Source organism: Meriones unguiculatus, chromosome 8 (genome assembly GCF_030254825.1).
Source record: "Meriones unguiculatus strain TT.TT164.6M chromosome 8, Bangor_MerUng_6.1, whole genome shotgun sequence".
Taxonomy (NCBI): domain Eukaryota; kingdom Metazoa; phylum Chordata; class Mammalia; order Rodentia; family Muridae; genus Meriones; species Meriones unguiculatus.
Window position 1 is genome coordinate 1428707 of NC_083356.1, and position 25987 is coordinate 1454693.

General features: G+C 47.6%; 1 protein-coding gene across 1 annotated transcript; it reads right to left on the minus strand.

Moving 5' to 3' along the window:
• Window positions 1-204: 204 nt before the first annotated feature.
• Window positions 205-25937, minus strand: Eif4b (eukaryotic translation initiation factor 4B). The gene is made up of 15 exons (XM_021643495.2): window positions 25696-25937; window positions 16980-17117; window positions 14366-14574; window positions 13997-14113; window positions 12889-12943; window positions 12315-12449; window positions 10303-10440; window positions 10029-10202; window positions 7632-7860; window positions 5966-6063; window positions 4416-4629; window positions 3891-3946; window positions 2776-2878; window positions 2495-2567; window positions 205-2162 (listed from the first exon to the last, which is right to left on the minus strand). The coding sequence occupies exons 1-15, from the start codon at window positions 25706-25708 to the stop codon at window positions 2082-2084; spliced, it is 1833 nt and encodes a 610-aa protein (XP_021499170.1). The 5' UTR covers window positions 25709-25937; the 3' UTR covers window positions 205-2081.
• Between the last annotated feature and the right edge of the window lie 50 nt (window positions 25938-25987).

Below are 25987 nucleotides of genomic sequence, written 5' to 3' on the forward strand. Positions count from 1 at the left end.
GGCAGCTTACTGCACACAGTGTGGACTGCGAGGAGGCATGGCCCGCACCACGCAGACTCAGGTGTTAACACTTGGTGAAAGCAATGCTGGGGGTTGGAGCAGATGAAGACAACCCTCTGCCATGCAAAACCGGAGATGGGGGAAGGAGAGCTGTTCACAGGGAGGGGAGAATAAAGCACAGGGAATACCAGAAAAATTTCAGCATTTATCAACTTTAAAGACTGGATTTATTTGGAGAAAAACAAAAAACCCTCAACCCAAAGGATGGGATTTTACATCTCAAGACATCTCCCAAGTAATGTCTACAGATTACAAATCATTTTCATAGAAGATATTTTTGTACAAATTTTACATGTATTCAGGAGCGGGACATAAGTCAACCCCTGTTTTAATTTTAACAGAGGAGCAAAGGAGGAGAGTGGGACAAAACAGCTTTCTTTTGGATGCAACTATCTGGAAGGGAAATAGACAAGAAGAGGGCAAACTACCTTTTCATTGTCTACAACCAATGGTTTTTAAAAACTCATTCAACCGTGGGTATCTGTAAAAGCCCACTTCAAGCTACTCGGCAATCAAACCCACCGCATGAGTGATTTGCTACACCCACTGCTGCAGCACGCCAATGCTCCTGCACAGCAGGCCAAGGACTTCACATTAAGACCAAGGTATTATTTGTCTGCAGGTCCTGACTTCCCACACAGGAAGCTTGCCATCTTTGGAGCTGATCCCTCACATCAAAGCAGACAGGCCAAGCGACTGTGCTGCAAGAGAAATCAGGACCCTGTTCAATACTTCTTTGCATTATCCTTTATTCTTGAGGGGAGTCAAGAAGCCAACTCTCCTAAGCAGAAAACCACAGTCTAGGTCACATACATTATAAACCCAAGCGCCGGCATGGGGTTCTAGTGAAGGGAACTTATAGAAACCACAAAACAGCCTAGTCAAGGTGGAAGACCTCCAACTCAACTCACCCCATTTATGCACTTCTATTCACCCCCAGCCCATCAATTAAGTACCCTGACCCCCAAGGGGAGAAAGCAGCAGGAGCAGGCAGACAGGGGCAGGAACCAAGGACACCACAGATCTGGTTTGCTTTAGAAAAGCAGTGATTCCTCAGGCCACAGCTTCTGGCGGCCAAGATAAACCTTCTGTGGGAGCAGGTGTGTGACTTAAGAGGCTGCTCTTGGAAAGCTGACAATGCCATCAAGAACACAAGATAACCAGAGTGGCAAGGTTTTGAAAGAATGTGGGTATGCTCGAGCCTTTAGAGAGGACAGTGTTTAGAGGGGCAAAACCAGGACACACAGGGCTGGAACTCCCCACTCCCCCAAGTGCTTCCTCACCCACGAAATGCCCATTCTACCCACGCGTTCACTGGAGGTCACACCACTCCCCTCACGACCTGGGCTAAAATACCGATCACCTCCCCAAGCTTTTCAACCACGATTGAGTTCCCATTCACTTTGGTCCCCAAGCGGTACTACTTGTTAGTGGCCTGTAGACTCACTCCCAACTACCCCCTTAGGGGGTAAAAAATAAAAACATTTCCCCCCAGGCTGGCCCAGTTCACTCAGAATTAAAGTACAAGGGCTGGCAGCCTCCTGGAGACTAAAACAACTTGAGAGACTAAATCTACCTTTCTAAGGATGGAAATTTATTCAGGTACTGTTTGGGGATTCATAGGTGCCACCATAGGGTAAGAATTAAAAGGTAGAAATCTCACTCCTCCTTGCACTATCTCCACTGCCTCACTGGTGTGACAAGCCGCACCGTCACTGCATTTCTGCTGAACGGAGCCCCAGGCACTGGCCAGCACAGGTAACTGCTTGGTATCATCAGAACACGCAACTTCCCCATTCACAAGCAGGGGCCACATCTCTGGCCACCATGGTGATTCTCCAGTTACTTCGATGCTTTAAAAGGCTGCAGCAGCATGCAAAAGAATTTCATTTCATTTAAAAAAAAAAGTTAAGAAAGGTCTTCAGGAGATGGTGAGTTTATTTGTCTTGTCTGGATAGAGGTTTGATGTGCTCTCGAATGTTCCGGGGTGGAGACCAGGAGAACGCACAGGGTGTGGGCATCTACTCAGTGTGGCCGTCCCCCTCATCCTCATCCTCACCGTCCACAGAGAGAGCAGCATACTTGCTTGCAGAACTGAACTTCTGTCAATAGAGAGGGACAAGGTAATGGGAACTCAAAATCCTACCAAAACCTAGAAGCAGAATGCTACTGCTCTGGCATAAATGAGAAGTCCAGACCACAGTCATTCCTCTGTGGGTAGCATGTTCTAGGGCCGGGGACACACGTGAACTCACAAGCCATCGACACCCTCTTTCTGAGAGCCGAGAAAGGCCGTCTCAAAAGCAAAACAAGCCCACCTTAGCTTTTCTCACTAATTTGAATGAACTCTGAGAGCTCATTTCCAATTCCTCTAGTGTCAAGAAAGAGTTGAGATGCAGAGCCGAGAGAAGAGGAGCAAGCACACGGCACTTACGGAGGCTGGAGTCTCCTCAGGTTTCTTTGGCTCAGGAGCAGATCTGGAGTCTTGATCTTTCTTGCCGTCTTTCCTACAGAAGCAACAGCACAGACCCCTATTCAACAGTGTTCCTTGCATAGCACATTACTGTTAAGACTCCCCAAATGTAACCGTGCGTGCGTGAGTCTATTTCTTCACAGTGGCAGAACTGGCCACACTGGGGAAAGCGAAGAACTCCTTCATAAAGACTCCCGCATCTACCATCAACAACTCACAGACAGCGAGGAGAAACCACATACCTATCCGACTCCTCCCAGCGCTCTTTGTGCCCGTCCCCAGGGCCACGGCTGGAGCTCCCAGTTTGGCCTTTTGGGACACTCATTCCATCGATTTTATTTTCATCTGTTAAAGCAGAAATACAAAAGCAAATTCAAGGCATATAAAGTGACCTATCTTCCTGCTTTCCTTTAAGCTGAAGAAAACACTTTTAGGGAAAAGCGTTGCCACTCTACACCAGCCTAAGGCGTTCCTACTGCAGTGAAGACCACCTGGAAAAGCAACACGGACAAGAGCTAGATTGTGCCATAGTGACCTTGGCTTGCAAATGGTGATATTTCCAACTGGGACGGACATGTTTATTCCTGTCCAATTAATTTCCCCACAAGGGCTGGCTTTACCAGGAAAAGAGGCAGTTTCAAGTACTTTTAGGTGGCCAATCCTGCCTTCTACTGGCAGGAAACGAACATTACTAACTGGGTATATTTCCAGGACAGCCAAAGCTACACTGCAAAACTTGTCCAGAGGCCCCCCTCCAACAAAGAAACACCAACAAACAGGGGTACAAGACAGTCAAAACCCATTAACTCTTGAAGCAGTGGAAGACTGAGAGGGGAAGGGCAGACAACGTCAACAGTGTGGCCACTGGTAAGGTGCCAGCACTTGCAATCCTCAGTAAGTCCAGGAGGCCAGACCCTCAGAAAAGCCGTGAAAGCACAACAGAGGTTAGGGAAGGGGACTGAAAGGAAGAGACAGGAGAAGCATGCAGGGTGGCAGTGATGACTGTGCATGAAACACTTCATGTATGAAAGCTGTCGCTGTGAAACCCTAAAAAATTTCCTCTTGCAGGCAGTGGTGTTCATACCAGCACTCAAGAGGCAGGATGATCTCTGACTTCTGAGGTCAGCCTGGTCTATACAGAGAAACCCAGGCTCAAAACAAAAACAAACAAAAATTCTTTGCCGTGTGTACTGCCTGCACGTGTGCGGCATGTATACCTGGTGTGTGGAGGCGGGGAGGGCATCAAGTACCGGCAAGGAATGGTGCTGGGAATTGAACTGGTGTGTTAGGCCCTGGACGTGTCTGCATTCCAAGCTTTAACTGGGTTTAAAAGCTACTTCTCTTGGCATGGGCTCACCTTTCCTTGATGGTCCTTCCTCAGAGGACTGAGCTGGGGCTACCTTCCCTCCACAACTAGAACAAAGCAAGCAATCAACCATCAGTTTCTACAGGAAAGACAATACAAGCTTACACATTTTCTGAACGTAGTAGTTTTCTTTACAGAGATGCCCGCATGCATCCTCAACACTGTGATTACTACAGCGTAGAAAGACACCGAAAGCAGCCACTTTCACTCAAATCAGAGAGCGTAGCCTGAGCCTTCTGTTTGCAAAAATTGGGAAAATTTAAGAGCTTCTTAAGTCACTAAGCATGGACAGTGTTTCCCAGGGCAAAGCATGTCTACCTAGTTTTGTGGTAAATACTCCCATCACAGCTGATTTCAACCCATCAAAGTGATGTCAACTGGCTAATGAAAATCAAGAAAAGAGCTTGTTTTGAGAGTATATATTGTAGAGGAAGGAGGCAAGCTCGCCTGCAACACTACAAAGGCCGCCCCTCAGGGCACCGTCAGGGAAGCAGCTGCTGCTGCAGGCCTACTCACCTTGTAGGGGACGGCTGCTCTGTGTCTGAGCTCTGAGATCGGGCAGGAGGGTTAGAGCTTCGCTTCACCCACGCATTCTCCTTTGGTGGAGGGGCTGGCATTACCTTTAGGGGCTGATCGGATTTAGGAGGTTTAGAGGCTGGAGAGTGACAGTCTTCTTCTTTATTGAGGGTTTCATTTTCTAGAGACTTCTCACTCTCTCTCCTTCGTGTATCTGTCGGGGGAAGAGACACCACTGTAGACTGTTCATCTGGACTGCATCAGCACACCAACTCCTCTTTAAGTGAAGACTAACTTGGCTCCTTTTTTGTTCTAGAATTACAGCTTATCTGCCTGTTAGGGTTAGGATGGCCTTAACCAGGGAGGACATACACACGTGAATGGGACTTGCAATCAAAGCTCAACTCCAGCTCAGCAGACAGAGACTGGAAGACAACTGCCTTTACATGGGAACAAAGAGCAGACACTTGCATTTATAGAAAAACTACTCTGGAACCATACAACCTGATTTGCCAGGTGTCTCCTACGTTTGAAGCACACGGTCTACCTAAGTGGCCACACAGACCAACAGCCCACTTAACCTAACCAGAAGGAGCACTACATCATGTCACTGGGCTACTACACAGGACAAACATTTCCAGAAAACTCTTACAACCCTTGGCTCAATTTACAAATCACTTTGGCCTTGGGCTGTTTTAAAATACTCAAGTACAAGTAAACTTGCAGATTTGTGAGCTTAAGCAATAGCAGGTCACAGAGGAAGGGAGTGCTGTAATGAGCCACCCAGGACATTGGATACATCGGTGAGCAAGCGGTCAGTAACTGGTGAGGAGGAATGACCCAAGGACACTGCTTTGAAGAGCTCAAAATCCAGTGCTAATAAGGTGTCTCTGAGAAAACAACATATAATGGTGACAAAGAAAATAGGGGCTGGCAAGAAGGCGCAAAAGGTATGGTCGCTTGTCACCAAAACCTGCTAACCCCCAGAGCTCAATAATGACTCCACTCATGGAGAAAATAGACTGCTCCAAGTTCTCTGCCCCTGTATCATAACGCCAGTCCCTACTCCTCCACAAAATAAATTAAAAAACAAAAGCAGCTGGGTGTGAAGGCTTATATGTGGTTTCCTACCACTGGGGACGCAGAGGCAGGCGAATCTCTTTTGAGTTTTCGGCCAGCCTGGTCTACAAAGTGAGCCCAGAACAGCCAAGGCTACACAGAAACCCTGTCTTGAAAAACCAAACCAAACCATCACCATCATCTCCACCAAAAAACCCACCAGCAAAAACAAGACAAATCTAACAGTCAAACACTCTCTTTAGTGAAAATTAAAAGTTGCTCTTCAGGCTTTTGGAGGCAAGAGATGTGAAAGCCCATCAGACCTCACTAACTCAAGACCTTCCGAGCACCACTGGGCTCAAGGGCAATGGAGTGTGCTCAGGTTCAGGACACCACGGCCATGGAAACAAGACTGAAGCTCACACTGCAAAGTGCCTGCACACTCTGGTTGTGCAGAAGAGGGTTCTGTTGCACCCCCTGGTCAGACTTACTTCTCCCGGATGTGGCTGAGGTCCCGGTTTGCGATGACTCACTTCCTGTCCTTGATCGTTCTCTTTCCTGAGTTTCTTCGCTTCGCCAACTTGGGTGTCTACACACAAGAGGTTAAAAACAAACAAACAAACAAAACAAAACCGATATTCAGTCCACGTAAGGGCACTGCAAACATGATACACATTGTTTATAGAAATCAACTTTTATAAATATTTTTTTTGGTGAGTGCAGGCCAGAAGACTGTTTTGGGACACTGTTCCTTAGAAGCTATCCACCTTGCTTAATTTTTTGCACGTTTTCTCTGCATGTGCTTGCACCATTTGTGTGCCTAGTATGTGTAGACCACGGAACTGGAGCTAGAGATGGTTGTGGTGGGAATCAAACTCCGGTCCTCTGGAGGAGCAGCAGTGTTCCTAACCACTGAGCCATCTCTCCAGGCCTGACAAGTCTGTCTTGGACAGCGCTGACAAGCAACCACCTGCGCCTGTGCTTGTCTCTACAGAACCTTTCAAAGCACACGCCAGCAGGGCCAGCCTTTTACTCAGGCGCTCAGCTCAGCCACACAGACCCACATCACTAACCAGCCCTGTGACCTTGTCACATGGCCTATCATGTCCTCAGACCATTCTAGGGCAGCAGGCAACATGTGCTGGCTCTAAATGTTCCAGGTTTCCATGTTAGCCTCCTTCAACCCGATCACAACTCTGAAAGTTGTTCGCACAGAACACTGCTGAGCTTTCCTAGTAAATTCTAAAAATAGACTTTTATGCTGGGTATGGTGGCAAATATCTTTAATCCCAACACTGAGGAGGGAGGGACAGATAGACCTGAGCCTGAGGCTACCCTGGCCTAGCACAGTTGGAACTAGAGATCTTGCCTCAAAGAGAACAAAACAAAACAAAACATACCCAACAATTTTTACTATTCCTTACAATCAACAGATGATACAAGCACAGAGCAGGGCACGAGTATGCGGCCTGTCTGGCCTCAGTGATTTCTGGACAGGCCTGTGAGGCTCTTTAAAAACCAAAAGTAAAGAGAATCTTTTGCTGCTGCTTTTTTTAAAAGACAAGGTCATGCAACATACATGAAGCCCATCTTAATGCCAAACTCAGAGCAATTCTTTTGCCTCAGGCTTAATGCTGAAATTACAGGCGTGTGTCATCATGATCATCAATAATTTTATAGCACTTTCTAATTTCTACTTAGCTCACCCTCATGAGCTTTTTACTTGACAGCCTTCCTAAAGCAGACAGGAAACTTCTCTTTGTGTTAGTGACATAGTCACATGGAGAGATGAGCTGGCCTGACCCTCACCTCATTCAGCTGGTTCTTTATAAAACATTATGCATGGCTGGTGAGATGACTTGGTGGGAAAGGCCAAGTCGAGACCCACACAGCCCTTCTGACTTCTGCATGTATGCCAGCCACACACACAGTAATAGAGGCATGTAAATCTATTTGCACAAAAACAGGAATGAGTTATTTACTTCTGTAAGAAGGGCCACCTATGTCTATGGTGAGGCTAGCACAAGTCTGTGAAAGCTTGGAGGCACAGCAAGTCTTTAGTGTCTGCCTGGCCCCCTGAAGGACCCCACCCCACACACTTCCCAGGACATCCACGGGCTACAAGGAGGCGCAGGGAGCCCGCAGAGGACCACGCACCTCTCCCGGGGCCTGCGGTCCAGCTTGGGCTCCTCCAGCTGCCGCTGCAGCTTCTCCTGCTCCTTCTGCAGCCGCTCCTCCACTTCTCTTTCTCTGGCTGCCGTGTCCACAGGCTTGGCCCCTCCAAAGATAGAAGCCGCTCGGCTGGACTGGGAGGTGCTAGCAGAGGAATCATCTTCCTTAGGAGTACTCCGAGGCTTTAGGTTCAGTTTGGGTCTTTGGGGGGGACCTAAGTTAAATGAAACTCTAAGTAATAGTTTCCAAACCGTCAGAAGGTGACGGCTGAAAGCCAGACTGTAGACACAACTCTTATGGTTTTGCTCAAAGATCTGGTCTGGAGACAAGCATCTTCAACAAACTATCAGGACCTTGTCTCGGCATGACAGGGAAGATCCTAGAGGTGTGTGTCCATGTGCGTGTGTGTCCGTGAAAGAGAACAAGAATGTGAAGGCCAGAGAGCTCCAAGAATCTACCTGTCCATAGTCAATGACCCCAATACAGGTGCAGGCGAACACACCAGCCCACCATCTTTAAAAATGTTAGTGCTGGAGGTCTGACCCCATATTCTGGTTACCTGCAGTGCACAGGAGGTACTTTTATAGACTAAGCTATTTCCATGGCCAAGGGACTCTCTATCTAGTTAAGATTTTTGTATGAATTCTTAGTCTGCCCCCCCCATTATCAGAGTATTTTCAAAATAAACCTAAAATTTAATAAAGTTTTTTTTTTTACCCTTGATCAGGATGAAAAGCAGGGCCTCGTATATGCTAGGTTACACCCTAAATCCAGAAAGCTGATTATGAAAGACAGTGACTAGGAAGGAAGCCTGTGAGTGAATCGGCTGATTTAACTAACAAAACAACACATGCCCACCTGCGCGGCCTTCACGTGTGTGTAACCGAATAGCATTCTATTTAGCTATCGCACACCCCACCACTAGGGCACTTGGTAGGATGGTGTCCAGTGAGCACCAAACTTGCTTGTCTCTACTTTGTCAGCACTAGGATTACACACTTGCCTAGTTTTTCATTTTCAGGTGAACTTATGAATACTAGTTAGCACGTGTCCCTGGTGCCTTCTGAGGTCACAAGAGGAGCTGGAGTTATGGGTGGTTGTGCGCCAACACGTGAGCGCTAAGGGCTGAACCTAGGTTTTCTACACCAGCATCAAGCATGCTTAAGTGCTCAGCCACTGCCCAGCTTTTTTGTGTGGGGCTGTGACAGAGCTCTGGTCCTCCGGCTCGCATGGCAACACTGCGTCACGAACCACCTCAGATCTTTAATGTGAGATGTAAGGTAGCAGTTTCTACAACTTCCAAAACATTCTCACCTGCCCGCCTTTGTCAAGGAGCAATTATCATCACATTTAAGATGAAAGAGGCTCAGAAACATAAGCCAGGATCTGGCAGAGTAGACAATGGAGTGAATATAATTACCAACCTCCACTGTTCCTCCCATTACAGTTCTTCCTTTTCCTGTAACATGTCCACATATGACAAAACCAAACAGCTCACAGAGCACATGCATGTTTAGGTGTTAGACAAAAAACTACAATAGGTGATAGTCTCTATGTAAATTTGGTAGGAGAATCAGATAATATTAAGTTTGTCAGGAGTATGTTCACATTAAAGACACAGGACAGGCTGGTGGCACAACCCAGCAGGTAAAGATGCTTGCTGCTACTTGACCACCGGAGTTTATTTCCTGGCTCCACACGGCAGAAAGACCAGACTCCACAACTGTCCTCAGACCTCCATGCACATGGGAATATAAGTATGTGTATCAAATTGAGTGTTTATATATGTGTGAATATACACCCATCTCTCTATACATACAGACAGCTGTGGCTGGCCTGGAACTCACAGGGATCTATCTGCCTCTGGCCCCCAAGTGCTGGGATTAAATGTGTGTACCACTGGCAGTACGAACTTTTAAGATAGCACTTTAAGCTTTGTTCAGTGAAGGTTTTCAGGTGGCTAACAGTTACGGGATTGAAGACTGAGCGCGTACCCAAGAGGGTAGATGTAGAAGTGGTAGATACCACATAGTCTAGGACAGCCCTTTGCTCACTGTCAGAGTTACCTTTCTTTCTCAGATGTGGCTATGAAGCTCGTGACCAAACATTCCTTACAAGCTGTCAGATAATTCCTTACACAGCAGTCTTTCAGATGGCATGTGTGAGAACTGAGCGTGACAGTGCTTTGTTTCAGCAACGAGGGACATAATTTCCAAAGTAAGTTCCCAAAAATTTCACCACCTACAAAACCAGTAATATCTATTTTTGACATCACCACACCAACTACTGACTGGGACTTTCACTTTCTTCACTTAGAGTACAGGGCAATAGAAGTGTCTGCCTTTTCCTTTCCTACTGCTCACTTCCTTTATCAGTGAGTACCTCTGTCATCACGCCGGTAATCGTCCCGGGAGTAATCATCTCTGGAACTCCAAGACCGATCATCCCGCCTCTCGTAACGGTCTTCATAGCGGTCCCCACCTCCTCTGTAGTCATCATCTCTACGGTACCCGCTTCCGAACGCTCTTCTGCCGCTGCCTATCCTGGAGTCATAGCCTAGAACAGACCTCAAATTGTGGCCACACGGAAAGGGCATTCTTAACAATTCTTAACGCATTCTTAATGCGGTCACAGAGCATTACTCTGACTACCTCACCTCGGTCATAGTCTCTGCTGCCTCGGTCATCATAGCGATCCCGGCCCCCATAGCGGTCCATGTCTCGGCGTGGGCCGTCCCGATACCCATCCCGATAGCCATCCCGGTACCGGTCTGAATCGTAACGATCTCGATACTCTAGAAAGAAAAGAATGTAGGTAACACCGCTGCCCTCCCAACAGCTGATAATGTTGGCTCACTAGACGAACTTGATTTAATGAGTTCTATCCACTATGATTCACTTTTATATAGTTGAACCACACCTTCAAACCAGAACCATTTGTACCGAGTTAAAAAATCCCTCAGTATTTCTTAAAAAACAAACCAACCAACCGTCGACCCCTGATGTGTGCTGGGCCTGGAGCTTGCTCAGCAGATGCTTACCCAGCACACAGGAGACTCCAACTACCACACAGGAGGTGTGAACGGAGGATGGAGGTTAAGACCAGTTCTTGTCCCCACCCCAACACCACAAAACACGGACAGGAACTTCCCTGATGAACTTTGCTGGTGTTTTTTTCCCTTGGTGGGTGGGGTGATGATGAAAGTTTCTAAATATCCCACAACAAATTCTCGAATGATCTTTAAATACATGTAAGCACAAAACACAACACAACTGGGATTTTGTGCTTGATACTAAACAAGACTGCTTCAAAAAGCCTTAGCATGAGGGTAGAGACAGCTCAGCAGACCAGCGCTCCCGCCTCTGTGAGCCTGACCACCCTAGTGACTGTTAAAAAGAACCTGGAGGTGGCAGTGGCTGAGGGGATGCTCACTGCTCTTGCAGAAGGTGGAGTTACGGCTCCAGCTCAGGAGTAGCCAGCCCCCTCTGCGCATAGTGTTCTGGCGTCCACCCCCCCACAATTTCATAATACGTGTATTTTGCTGTGCTGGACTTGCTTTGTAAACCACGCTCTGAGACCCACCTGCCCCCGCCCCCAGAGTTCTGGGGATAAAGGTGTGCACCACCACACCCGACAGAAATAAAATCTTTTATTCAAAAAATTATTTACTTTATTATGCGTACAGTGTTCTGCCTGCACGTACACCTGCATGCAAGAGGGCACCAGATCTCACTCTAGATGGTTGTGAGCCACTATGCTGAGAATTGAACTCAGGACCTTTAGAAGGGCAGCCAGTGCTCCTAACCTCTGAGCCGTCTCTCCAGCCCAGAAATAAAATCTTTTTTTTTAAAAGATTTATTTATTTTATGTATATGAGTGTTCTATCTGCATTTACACCTGTCAGAAGAGGGAATCAGTTCACATTATAGATGGTTGTGAGCCACCGTGTGGTTGCTGGGAATTGAACTCATGACCTTTGGAAGAACAGACAGTGCTCTTAACCACTGAGCCATCTCTCCAGCCCCCAGAAATAAAATCTTAAGGTGGTGTTGAGGCACACAATTTTATTCTCGCTACCTAGGAGGGTTACGGAGGCAGATTGAGTTTCAGGCCAGCCAGGACTACAGTGAGACCACCGGAAAAACAAACAAAACTTAGGCATAACCCAATACAGTACTGTCACATTTGTTTTTTCCCTAGAGTTTTAAATGTATTTTTATTACACGCAGACTGTGCTATAAATGCAGAATCTTCCTGCTTATTTTGCAGACTTCACTCCTGCCGTGCAGGGCAGTGGTTAGCCTCAAGTGTCGCTCCTCAGCAGCACCCATCTTATTCTGGATCCACTTTTACCCCCCCACATCTGGAGTCCAGCTGAGGCCCCCCTGCTTGTGTGAGGACGACTTTATACTATACTTAGCTGACCGACTGAGCCACCTCTTTCCCCACTGACCCTTCTTTATAAAGAGACACGTGCACTTGTTGTTTGGTTAACATTTTTCATCAGCTTATCAAATTCCTTTTCTCCATTTGTCAACGATTTATATTATCAAAACGAGTATCCCCAACACATCACAGAAACAAAACTTTCTAAGTCGCTCCTCAATTTCTAACCTAATGTCCCATCACCAAACAGACCCAAGCTGCGATCTGAAACTCTGAACTTACTGTCTCCAAAGCTGTCGTCACCTCTTCTAGGAGGGTAGTCATCGAAGCTGTCTGCGGCAGGGCGGGCCCTCCAGTCTGTGTCTGTTTTGTCAGAATCTCGATTTCTATCTCGACCAAAAGAACGATCATCCCTGTCTGCAGACAGAGAAAACAAGCAAGTTAGCTTACCAAGACACTACTCCCTTCTCAGACACGGCCTTCTCGTCAGGCCGCGCGCTCTCATCGTCATCTGTCGCTCAGGTGTCACAAGGTGGCCCAGGCCTTGCAGTTGCTCTCTCCAAGTAACCGACCCATTCTTTTCCTCAAATGTATTTTATCTGTACATTAAAGCTCAGGTGCTGGGTAGCAAATCTAGTTATGGATTCATGGCCAGGGCTCGCCAGTGCTTTGAAATCTGAAGTGGAGACAGGATGGATCTCTGGGCTGTAGCTATTGTTAGGCATCAGTAGTAGCACCTTCATCTAAGGCAAATCTTAACACTGCCTAAAGCGAAGCAAGACTGGTTGAGAACTGTGCGCACAGGACTCTCCACCTCTCCAGGACCACTACCAAATTGTTCTACCAGTTTCCTTACCTTTATCCTGTGCTTGGTCAGCAACGTCCACTCGAATTCTCCTGTTACCTAGAGACTGAGAGCAGAGGACCCTATTAACTGACCCTTGTTAGCTTAAAAATCCCTTACAAAGCCAGGCGGTGGCAGCACATGCCTTAAATCCTTGGGAGGCAGAGGTAGGTGGATCTCTCTATAAAGACCAGCCTGGTCTGCAGAGTGAGTTCCAAGACAGCCACAGTTGTCCTGTGAGAAACCCTGTCTCAAAAAACCCAAATAAGAAAAAGAAAAGCCCTTATAAAAACTTAGAAGAATTAACAAAACTGGCCTTAAACTAATACAAAATTAATCCTTCTATTTCCCCAAAGCCCATTTAATATAATGGAATTAACTTTTGTCTAGTAGAAAGAAAGCAATTCTCAATCAGTTAACTGTAACTACAGCCCTCAGGAGGCAGAGACAGGACAAAAAGTCACTCCAAGTTCCAGGCCAGCCTAGAATATGTACACACACACACACATGCTCAGCTTCAAAAAGAAAACAGACAATTAAGATAGAGTTAATCTGCCATGACTGGTAGTAAAGCAATTATTTATTCCAACAAACAGCCAACAACACAGCAGCAAAAACTCAGTATTTTGTGTAGCTCAGTTCAAGATACCTTGATTTCCCCTTTCCAAAACTTTGACTAACTGCTGATATTACAGGCATGAATGAGGGGGTCTGGCTATACCCATGAATTTTTATCCCTATCTGATATGGCTTATGGCATTTAACCATTATTCAGTGAAAATATTTCTAAGAGCTGTTTATTATACCAAATGTTTACCAAAAGTTTAGACTATGGAAATCAGAGATTTCTGGAGTTAAAGAAAATATACTTTGACATAAACTGGCTTATATTCCTATCTGCCTTTATAAAGACAGTTTACTTTGAAAAGTTGAACCTGAGAGCTGACACCAAGTAGTAAGTAGGTTTAATAGAAATAACTGTGTTTCTTCCCTAGAATCCATCAGAGTGCTTCTCTCAACTAACACAAATCAGTGTACTTCAAATGACATCATGTATATGTCCTGGTCTGGTTGACAAGCAAAGACTGCCTACCCCTCACCCTCTTGTTAATCTCTTTACCTCTTCATTGAGACTCAGAGCACTGAGGAGAGAATCCAGGTCCTCAAACTCCGCATAGCCGAAGCCTTTCAGCTTGTCTGGGTTGCTGGGTTCACGTGGTAAGCGCACAGCGCTGATCTGAAAGAGTAAAGAGACAAGTAAATGAGAGGAGAGCAAGCAAACAGCCCCAACAGTCACCAGTAAATACGTAATGAATTTCTCTGGAGAAAATACAAGAACCTGGGTGTCTCTAATAGCCCTGGCTGTCCTGGACTCACTTTCTAGACCCGGCTGGCCCCCACCTCACAGGGGCCTGCCCGCCTTCCATGTTCAAGGCCCTGGCCTACCCCTCGATGCTTACGTCATCACGCCAGACATTCAGATGCTTACATTCAGTCCTCTGAAGAACTCCTTAATGGAGTCCTCGGTCACGTCATAGGGCAGGTTCCCCAGGAAAGCAGTGTAGGGTGGCGACTTGGGGAGGCGGCTGCGGTCGATGTTGGGTTCCCGCGCAGCCCGTGGGGCAGTGGGAAGGATGGAGCGGTCAATTGGCGGTGCCCTGTACACATCGTCGTCATTGCTGTGCCACGCTGTGGACACTAGGGCACAAGAGCAGACAAAGGGAGTAAGATGCGGACATGGCAGAGCGCACAGTAGCCCAAGACAGCAGGATCATGTGAGTGAGCAAGACCAGCCTAGGTTACAGAACCAGTCTCAAAACTCAAAAACCTAGCAGGCACAGTGGCAGAGGCTGGCTCCAAGTCTGACGGCGCCCTGGTATTCACAGTGAATCCAGGCCAGTCAGAACTACACAGAGATCTTGTATCTATCAAACAAACAAACAAACAAAACAACAACAACAACAAAACAGCACACAGGCTGAGTGGTAGCGGCACATACTTTTCCTTACTAGCCTGGTCTACAGAGTGAGTCCAGGACAGCCAGGCTACACACAGAAACCCTGCACACAAAACCCCATCAATCAACCAATCACCCCCCACAATCCATACACATACAGGACTAAAACAAAACAAAAAGAAGCAGTAGAGTACTCCCTTATAGAGCCAGAGATTCATGCCAACACCAAACCAAGGCAAAATAAGGCTCTATCACCGACGCCAAAGACAAAAATGGGTGTGCTTTAGTAACGCAAAAAACAAAGTGTTATAGTCAGGAGCGAACAAGAAGCTGGTGAGAGGGGTCAGTTCTAAAGAGCACCCGCGCTCCTCCAGTCTTGGGCTTAATTCCCAGCAACCACAGGGTGGCTCACAACCATCTGTAAGCTCAGTCCCAGGGATGCAGCATGCACACCGGCATTCCTACACACAAAGTAAAAAAAAAAAAAAAAAAGAAAAGAAAAAAAGAAAAAGTGAACAAAGAGAAAAAAAAAAGTACTGAGCACTTGAGGTCTATTTTTATGTATCTCAAGGCCTTTGAGGCCCAGCCCACTTTAAAAGAATGCTGCTTTCTGACTGCACACCAGGCACTTAAGTAATTCTATGTGCCACAAACCTCATGTTTATTACAGCCACTTGATCCTGACAAGCCTGTGACACTGTTCTACTAGGAAACTTAACCCAGGTTCTGGACGATAATTTGATGGCCAAGTTTTAGACTAGGATCTTTTTACCACAAACATTAGCTATTACTGGTTTGAGACAGGGCTTTTCTTGTAGCCCTGGCTGTCCTGCACTCCCTTTGTGGGGCAGTCTGGCCTCAAACTCAGAAATCCACCTGCTATGTTAACAGGCAGGTTCGCCATCACCCTTACACTCCTACTATTGGGCTAGACCTGGTGTTTTCTGCTCCATCCCCACCCCTTTGGAGACTGTTTTGTAGCTTAGGCTTGAGGTCTTCCTGTCCGCACCTCCCAACAGCAGGGATTACAGACATGTATCACCTCACCAGGCTTTCTTCAAGGTTTACCTCTCCCCAAAAACACAAACAAACAAAATAAACTCAACTAGTCCTGGTCCCCAAATTTGTACTTAATTTCAGCATATATACACTATATAAAATATCCTATTATGAAATAGGTCACACACAAACTAAGATGGGCGGGGAGTGTTAGCCTGACGAAGACATAATAATTACAAAAATGTTCTGAGCCAGGTGTGGTGTGGAACGCCAGTACTGGGGAGGTAGATGAGCAGACCTCTGGAACCCCAAGGTAAGACAGGGCTGCAAAGTGACCTGGTCTGAAATGCACACCAAGTTAACAAGAAAAGCAAAACAGATACACCCCAATCAAAAACAAAGCTAGGCCCATAAGGCCAGAGGCAGATGACCTCTATGGCCTTCCTAGTGAGATCACAGCCCAACTAACTGAACAAAACACAAGACTTTTAGGTGTAAGATATTGTTATACTCGGGGCTGGAGAGATGGGCCAGAGGCTAAGAGCACCATTTGTTCTTCCAAAGGTTCCAGGTTCATTCTCAGCAACCACATGGTGGCTCACAACCATCTATACTGAAATCTGGTGCCCTCTTCTGGCACACAGGTGTACATGCAGGCAGAATGTTGTGTAAGTAATAAATAAATAAATCCTAAACAGAAAAGATTTTTGTTTTCTTGCCAGCGAGGCTGCAATACACGCTGTTAAGCTGTGTATGCGCAGGAGCTGTGGCACAAAGCTGAAGTGAAAACGGAACGTGGGAAAGAAGCGGGAATTAACTAATCCTGTGGGAAAATACAGAAGAGTCAAAGTCGTGTCTTTTGGGCTAGCCTTGCACAGTCAAAGAGTCTCCGGTAACAGGCAGGAGCTGGTACTGAGGGTGTGCACAACCACACCTAGCCACTCAATTTTAATAAAACAGCCAGGACTAGCATGCGGATAGTCTGAACGTTCACTTCAGTGTGAGTCAACCAGAGGTTAAAGTCAACACCCCAAACACACACAAAAACTTTGGGTTCTATAAAGTAAGACCCTTTCCAATCACAAAGGAGACGGTGAAATAAATCTAAAGTGTACTGATGGCTCTAAGGAGAACAACAGGAAATTACCATCTCCTTCCAGATCGTCTGTCTCATCGGCCCAGCTGACGGGTTTGGAGACATAGGCGCTTCCTCCACCAGACCCACCATCCTCAGCCAGAAAGTCTGTCAGGGAGATGGTTTTCCCCTTCTTATTCTTCTTCTTTGCTGAAAAGATAGAAAAGAAAGATTTCTCAATGACCTCCAAGTATTTAGACTTTTATCCCAAACCACTGAAGATTAACATATTAAAGAAATCAACAAATACCCAACAGATGACTGGGTTATGGAGTTCCCCTCAGGACTGCTGGGCAGACATTTATGTGGAGAAAGCGTAAGGTAACAGTGGAGGAAGTCAGGCACCCAGCGGAGACAGGAGGACAGTTGCGTGGAAGGATGCAAATGCAGCTCACGGGCTAGCACAGCCAGCTGGAGCCCTGTGTCAGCACCATATACATCGCACATGGCAGGACACACTTGAGGTGCTGCCCTCCATAGGCGGGGGCAAGGAAGAGCAGACGTCAAAGGCCATCCCCAGCGCATGAGACCCTGCCACGTAAAACCGCAGCTGACATGACTCATAACTACTTTTATGTGCACGCGTTTAGGTGCAGAAAAAGCTACCTATCAATATCTTCCGGAAAATACGGCTGTGACAGAGATGTCCTTCACTTTCTGAAATCCCAGACTGAGGAGGAAAAGGCAGCAAGATGAGTCGGAGGCCAGTCTACTCTCCAGAGAGAAACCTTGTCTTGAAAAATCAAAGAAAAATCCAGGCATGGTGGCACACACCTTTAATCCCAGCACTCTGGAAGGCAGAAGCAGGAATCTCTGTAAGTTCAAGGCCAGCCTGCTCTGCAGAGTGAGTTCCAGGACAGCCACGGGCACACAGAGAAACCCTGTCTCAAAAACCAAACCAAACCAAACCAAGGAAAAAGTCCTAGTAAACCACCAAGCCAGCCTTGAGTTCAGAGATCCACCTGTTACTGCCTCACCATGCCCTGCAATAAAGTACTTTCTAAAAAAATAAAAGACTGTAGAGATGGCTCAGCCTCAAAAGCATTTACTGCCTTTCCAGAAGACCTGAATTCAGTTCCCACCTACACAATGGCTCACAACCACCCAAAAAATCCAGGAGTGTGGTATTTCCCGAGTTCCTCAAGCATACACACGTTGATACAAACATGCAGGCAAAACACTCAGCTAGAAATCTCAGCGTTCAAAAGACAGCTCCTACCCCATATGGGAACACATAGTATACAGCATTTTGTGTGCATTGTCTACACTAATGAGCACAGAGGAAGACTCATAACCCTGTCCTGAGAAGGAGAGCAAACCTAGGCATTTCCCTAGGGTGTGCAGGGCAGGGCTCTCCCCACCACAGCAAACAGGGACAACCTCTACGGCAGGTCACCACAGCACCCTAAAATGCCTGCTGCCCGCAGCGGCACTTGAAAGCTTTTGGTTAAAAGGCGTAATACCTCAACTCTGTACTCTAAGAACTTCAGACATGGCAAAGCCATTCACAACATAAGAGACCAAGGGGATTTCTAGAACTGACACAGCCACCACACCATTAAAGGGGAACCTCCCTAAAACCAAAGCAAACCCCGCTCCACAGATCTAGTTTGGCACTGGCCTGTAAACCTAGCACCATGGAGGCTGAGGCAGGAGGATTACAAGTTTGAGGGCAGCTTTGGTGAACAGCGACCATTCCCTCCTTTAAAAGTTAAACAGCTTTGCCTAAGGTCAGCTTCACCGTCATCCTTTCAAACACGGTGTCAGTATGCAGCCCTGGCTGCCCATCTCCCAAACGCAGGGACCAAACAGACATGCTGCTTCATCCAGCAGCTTCATGGTTTTTTAAAACCAGAAATTCTTCCAATTCTCACACAATTTTCAACTCTAACTGTTGTGTTCTCAAATTCAGCTGCCAGAAAATGAAGGTGCCCTGCTTGCTGTGACACTCCAGCACTCTGGACACAACCCTCAAGCAGTGGGGGTGGATGAGCAAACCAATGGAGCCCTATCACCCAGCCCTTCTTGACTTAAACCTGACAGCTTATCAGCCAGATCACACGATCCTTAGTCCCTCTGCTCCTCTCCACCAGCTGTTGACTGTGCCATAGTCAGACTCTAAGACTAGAGGGTCAAGGTCTGGCCACTGAAGTGAGCTACAGCTGTAAACTTGTTCTGTCTGAAAACAGTTAAGCACAGGCTGGGTCTAGAGCACCCACGTCACTCCAATTCACATGCAGACACCTGTAAGTTTTGTGCTCACTCCTTAAGTAGGTTCATGAAGCCCAGGCTGGCCACTAATGGGCCTCATGTAGCCAAGGACAACTTTGAACTTTTATTTATACAATATTCTGGCTGCGTGTGTGCCCCCATGCCAGAAGAGGGCACCAGATCTCACCATAGACGGTTGTGAGCCACCATGTGGTTGCTGGGAATTGAACTCAGGACCTTTCTAAGAACAGCCAGTGTTCTTAACCCCTAAGCCATTTCTCCAGCCCAACCTTGAAACTCTAATTCTCTTGCCTCCACCTCTTCTTTCAGTGCTGTGATCAGGAGGCATGCTCCACCACACCAGGTTGCTGCTGGGGATTGAACCAGGGACTTTGTGCATGCTAGGCCACTGGGTCAACCAACAATAGATCACTAATGCAATACAAGGTAGAGAGCCTTCATCAAGACTTTGTATGTATGAGCGTTTTGCTGACTAATGCTCTTATGACATGAGTCCTGGAACTGGAGTCAATACAATTTATATTTATTTAAGAGTTAAGTGTTAAGTTAATTTGAGCGTCAAGAGTATGTTGTTGGGGGCTGTAGAGATGGCTTACTGGTTGAAAGCACTGGCTGCTCTTCCAGAGGTCCTGAGTTCAATCCCCAGTAACCAGTTGATGGCTTCCCAGCATCTGTAATGGGAACTGATTCCTTCTGGTGCTTGTGATTCTGTTTGTGTGCATCCAATCACACGCACACCAGGTGCCCGTTGAAGCCAGTAGAAAGCTGGGGATCCCCTGGAACTGTGAGCCGCCAGTGAACCCCGGTCCTCTGCAAGCGTAGCTAGCATGTACTCTTAACCACGTGCATCTCTCCAGACACATTATTTTAGTCTCTATCTCTTAACGGAAAAACAATACCTGGGGTTAGACTGATGCTTGCCAGAGATCCTGACCCTCACTTGGCTACTAGTATCATTAGTAATACCTGTTCATTAGCTTTGTTTTGGCCACCTGGAGGGATAAAAACACAGGTGGTGGTCAAGCCAAGATGATCAAGTTCAACAGAATAGTAAGAAGTGAAGGTATCCTGTCTCTTTCCCACTGTTATGAATTCATTATCTTACAACACCACAGCATTATCTGGGATTAACCTTTGAAACGATCTGGTTAAATCAACTTTGTAGATCAGGGCTTCTCAACTCTTAACCTCTTAATTCAAGTTTAGAAAAACAAAAGTCTCATTCTTCATTAAAGCGACTTGATATTTAAACCATCATTACTCTGCCATCTCTGTCCCCTTCCTCTATGATGCTACTGACCCCACCCCCCACCTGGCTGACAAATCAATGCTGGATGAGGTAAACTCGGACCTAAAATTCCCTGCGGTGCCACAGCACCTCAGTCATATATAGGCAGCAGGTCTGACCCTAAGGAAAAATAAAGTGGGACAGCAGTGTTTGTCACTCCACTATCTCACTGACAGTTATCAAAACCCTCATGCCCTCTGCTCCTCTAAGGTTTACGGCTGTGGCATGTTGAAAAGATTTCAACTGTGGGGGCTGGACAGACAGATCAGTGGTTAAAAGTGTGGACCCGTGTGCACGTCCTTATTTAGACACAGCTACACAATCAAACATAAAAAGGTTTAAGGCCCGGTGCAGCTGTACACACCCCTACTCCAGCACTCAGGCAGCAGAGGCAGGAGGATCTCTGTGAATTTAAGGACAGCCTGGCCTACACAGCCAGCTCTGAACAGACAGGATTACACAGACAGAACCTGTCTATGTAAGAATACAAAGCCTTTGCCACACAATGATTTAACTGGTCCAATTTTTTCATCTTCTTTCCAAGGCTATCTCACCCCAAACAGCCTTCTTTCCTGATCCCCAAATCTTGCATGACTGGCTAGCAAATCAATCAACTCACAAAGCAGACTTGTTCAATTACTGACGCTCCGCCCAATCTGACGGGGGGGGGGGGGGCGCCACACCTGAAGCTCTAACAAGCCCGCGAAGGTTAAATCCAAGCACTTAGAAGGCCTGACTGGAGACAGTGGGGAGGGCAGCTCTAGGTGGTCCGGGCTGCCCGGACATTTAAGACGCTCCCGTTCAACTTCGCAGGCATGTGGCACGTGCGCACCATATGCCTGGCTGTTTTGTTTACTGGGCAGTACTAGGTTTGCACATGCTAGCTCAGCACTCCACTGCTGAGCTACCTAACAGGTTGTCACAAAAAGACACGATAGATAGAAACATCATCTTAAGGCGCTAAAGAAATAGCTCAGAGGTCAAGAGTCCCAGCATCCAGGCGGCAGCTAACGGCGGCATGGACTCCGGTTCTAAGGCATCTGATACTCTCGTCTGGCCTCCCCGGGCACTGCAGGCACACAGCAGATAAACAAAGACAAAACATCCAAACACATGCAGTAAAATAAACCTTGAATGGGCATGGTGGCACAGCACACACATGGTGGCTCAGCATCTGGAGGCAGAGGCAAACGAATCTGAGTTCAAGACCAGCCTGGTCTTTTGAGTTCCAGGACCACACAGTGAAACCCTGTTTGGAAAAACCACCAACCAAACAAATAAATGTATGTATGTTCAAAAAAATATATTAAATCCTGAAATTGGAAAACAAAACAAAACTCAGCTCAATTCTTCAATCAGGATCTTTCTCAGGGCTGGAGAGATGGCTCAGCAGTTAAGACCACTGGCTCTTCTTCCAGAAAACCCAGGTTCAATTCCCAGTTTTGAGTGGCAGCTCACAACTGTCTGTATCTCCAGTCCTAGGGACCCCACACCTTCACACAGATATACATGCAGGCAAAATGCCAATGCACACAAAGTTAAAGTAAGTAAATCCATTTACCTGGGTGGTGGTGAATACCTTTAATCCCAGTACTTGGGAGGCAGAGGCAGGTGGATCAGAGTTCCAAGGCCAGCCTGGTCTGTTTCCAGGACAGCTAAAGCTACACAGAGAAACCCTGTCAAGAACCCCTCCCCCATAGAAACTTTCTCTGTCCCTCTCCACATTTGAGGCACTATCTCAACTGTGTACTGTGTAAGCTTGGCTGGCCTAGAATTCACAGGAATCTTCCTACCCCTGTCCCCCAAGCCCGGGGATCACTGACATTTACTACTGAAGTGTCAAACTTTCTGTTCTTTTATGGAGTTAAAAACACATGGCTCCATGCATCCTAGCCAAGAACTTACTACTGAACTCTGAGAAACACTGCTGTAAAGTGTTTCACTTCAGTAAATACAAAAATAAAAGGCCCAGGAGAGGCAGAGGATGGTCAAAGCTCAAGCCAGCCTGGGCCACAGATAGATACCAAAGGTGGGGGGAAAAGTAAAATAAAAGTACGCCATGTAGTCCTAGAACTTGGGACACCTCCTCCTCCCACAACAAAGCTTCTTTGTATGTGGCAGCCATCTGCACCTGTGTGTGTGTAAGAGAGAGCGAGAGAAAGCACGTACTCGAGGGGACAGGATGGGCAGAAACTCAACTCATGAAGATCAGCCTGCCTCTGTCTTCTGAGTGCTAGTACTAAAGACCCGCCCTAAAACACAGTTCCCGTTAATTATTATCTCAAAGCTTTTAATTAAACACACATACTTTTTCAATCTGAAGCACTGTTTTCCTTCAAATGACAATACTCAGTATCTGATTTCATGAAATGTTTTTGCCTTGGCCATCTAAATCTAGTATTCTTGCAAAGCAACAGAACTCTGTACAGGATGGAATTTGCAAAAAGGTAACTTGTATACATGTAGCTACAGCTCTTGAAACAGTTTTAACTGTGAAGATCAACAAACACTGTGTAAAAGCAACCATTTAATACCTTATCACTATAAAACCACAGAAACACATCGCAGCATGAGTGTTAATGTCAATTAAATTCCTGAGCACAGTTTACATAAACTACTCAGTCCCTACCACGCCAACTGAACACATACTCGGTACAGAATGTAACCTACATCAAACACATTATGATCCATTATTGCCAACAGGTCCGCAAATGAACTGTCCTTCAAATGAAGAAACGGAGGCCTTTGCTTTACAACTCATACAGCCACAACAAAAGCTAAAAAGCAAAACGCCCCCTTCTCTGAGGCAAGATTTCACTGTAGTCCAGGCTAGCCTGGAACTCACAGAAACCCTCCAGCCTCAACCTCCTGAGTGCCGGGACGACAGAAACAAACTACCACGCGCAGCTAAAACCTCAAAGATTTTCTTCTTTTAAAGACAACTGAAGTTACTTGCCCACTCTCCAGCTTCCTAGAAACGTGACTGATGTTCACATCAGTCTTGAGACACTAAGACACTGAGGGCTCACAGTGGTGACACTGAACTGGTATTGCCCCAAATAAAACGTTCACCTTACCAACAGTGCTAAGTTGTATCGGGCATTTTCAGAGAAAAACCAAGACACTTCCAATTCTAGGCACACTTCCCCCTCCAGGTCGTGTAATTGAAGGAAGAAGTGTGGTTAACTCCAAATTTAAGAGGGGCCTTCCTAGCAGGACAGGCTAGGAAGAAAATGGAAAGGGGACATTACTAGGCAAAACTTTTTTTAAATCAGTGTGGATTACACTCAAGGGATCTCTAAAAAAAAAAAAAAAAAAGAAACAAAAAACCTGAGTACTGTTTGATCGTAGGTCAGAGGAAAGCGCTCCAGCCTCCCCATGAATTCTGCTATCTAAACTGAAGTGGACAGCCTGGACTGCAAGGGGCCCCACGCCCTGTGCCATCACCTTAGCTAGGGGGCCCTTCATCACTAAGAATTTCACACCAGAGGAAAATCCACTTAGTTAAGATTCCGAACAGACAAGGATTATTCTTGTAAGCTTTAGACGTTTCCACCAGCACCCCAATTTAGGGTGACACATCAGTCCTTCAATCTCAGGGTGTCTCTAGGACTGTGCCCGCTCTGCTACCTGCAATGTGACCTTCAACTAGTCTCTGAGCGAGTTTTCTTCAGCTGGGAGAAGCCACCAAATCTTTGTATCATCTCACGGGCTTGTTCAACTAGGTGCTGGCTAACAAAAGTTCTTAGGGTCAGGTTTGGGGGTATAGCTTAGAGTGCTTGCCCACTGAGTGCCCACAAAAGTCCTGGGTTCAATGTTCAACAGCGCAGGAGGGGGAAATGGTCTCTGTGCTCAAATGCACCTAAATTTAGCAGATGTTTTCCAAAGACATCACCTCAGTTCCTAGTAGTAATAGATGAACTTCTGGTTAAGAAACTGGGTTTTGCCAGGTACCGAACACCTTTAATCCCAGCACTCTGGAGGCCGGCCTGGTCTACATGGATCGTTCCAGGACAGTCAGAGGTAATATAAGAGATTCTGTCTCAAAATTATCAGTTTAGAGGAAGTGTTTTTTTTTTTTTTACAGAATCGAGGTCATGCTAGAGAAAAAACTATATTTCCCAAACTAATACTAGCTGTTTAAAATCCACAGGCACGCTTACAGGTCCACTGCAAACGCAAAAAACCAACAGAACCTTCCCCTCACTTGCAATGCAGTGATATATACACCCCATTAAAAAAGTAAAAACCCACAGAACCTTTAGCTATTATTTTAATAGCACCTTCTGGAAGGTTCCTAATTATCCAGGAAAACGACAAAGCCGAATCCTGACACTGACGTTACCAAAAAAAAAAAAAGAAGCAACGAGCTCATCTCGCTCCCCACCTGGCATACAGTCTGCACTCGGTAAAAACCGCTGGGTGAATTAGAGGTGGAAAGTGGAGGCATAGGAGACTCTAGGTGTCCATCCGGCTGCTCCGCCCTAACACGTGGGCGCACACTGGGTTCCCTACCCCCAACTTCAGTAGCGCCAACCTCCAAACCTGATATTGCGTTCCTGGAGTACAGAGGCCGGGCCACACTCCAAAGCCGGCTAAAGCAGAAAGTACAAGGTCATAAGTGAGGAGGGCCGCCACGAAGCTCCCCGTCCCGCGCCCAGCGCCCGCAGCGGCGCCGTCTCCACCGCGCCTCGGCCCCCGCGGCGCGCACGCGCACCGCCGCCTTCCCCGGCCCTCCGCGGCCTCGCGCTCGCGTTCCAACTGCCCCCCGCCCCCTGCCCCCACTAGGGTCCGCAACGGCCTCGCGCCTCGGACACCCGGTCTAATGCGCCCCGGTCCGCGCGCCAACCGCCTCCTTCCTTCCTCCGCGCCTCGGCGCGGGCGCAGAGCTCCGCGTCTACCAGAGGGCCCGGCGCCCCCCGCACAGCCCTCTGCGCCGCCTCCTCCGCCTGACGCCGGGGCCCACCATTACCGCCTTCTCCAGCCGCGCGCAACCGGGTGAAAAGGGTGTGAGGGGGAGGGGGAGGCCTTCCCCTCCCCCTAGGCGTCCCGAGGCGGTCACCCCGAGCGGCCATGCCGCCGGCCCGCCGCAGCCCCCGGGCCCCAGAGGGCCCGGCGCCACCCGGCCCCCGCCTCCCGCAGGGAGCGGATCCAGCGCGGAGGCTGTTTCCGAGCCCGGTCCCTGGCCACGCTCGGCCGCTCACTCACCTGAGGCCGCCATGTTGGGAGAGGGAGAGAGAACGCAAAGGACCCGGATGAGGCAATCACGTGATGATAGCGGGCGCGACGGGCTGGGAGACGCGAAAGCGGGAGGGGGCGGGGGCCGGGCGCCGGAGGCGGGGCGCCGCCGCGCTGGGCTGGTGAGGCCGCGCGAGGAGGTGGCGCGGCGTCCGACGGGAAGCGCGGCGCGACATGTGGCCGGAGGGGCGGAGTCCGAGCTGTCGCGAAACCCCGCGCTTTACGGGCCCGGCGCGGCCGGCGGTCGGCGGCGCGCGCGGGG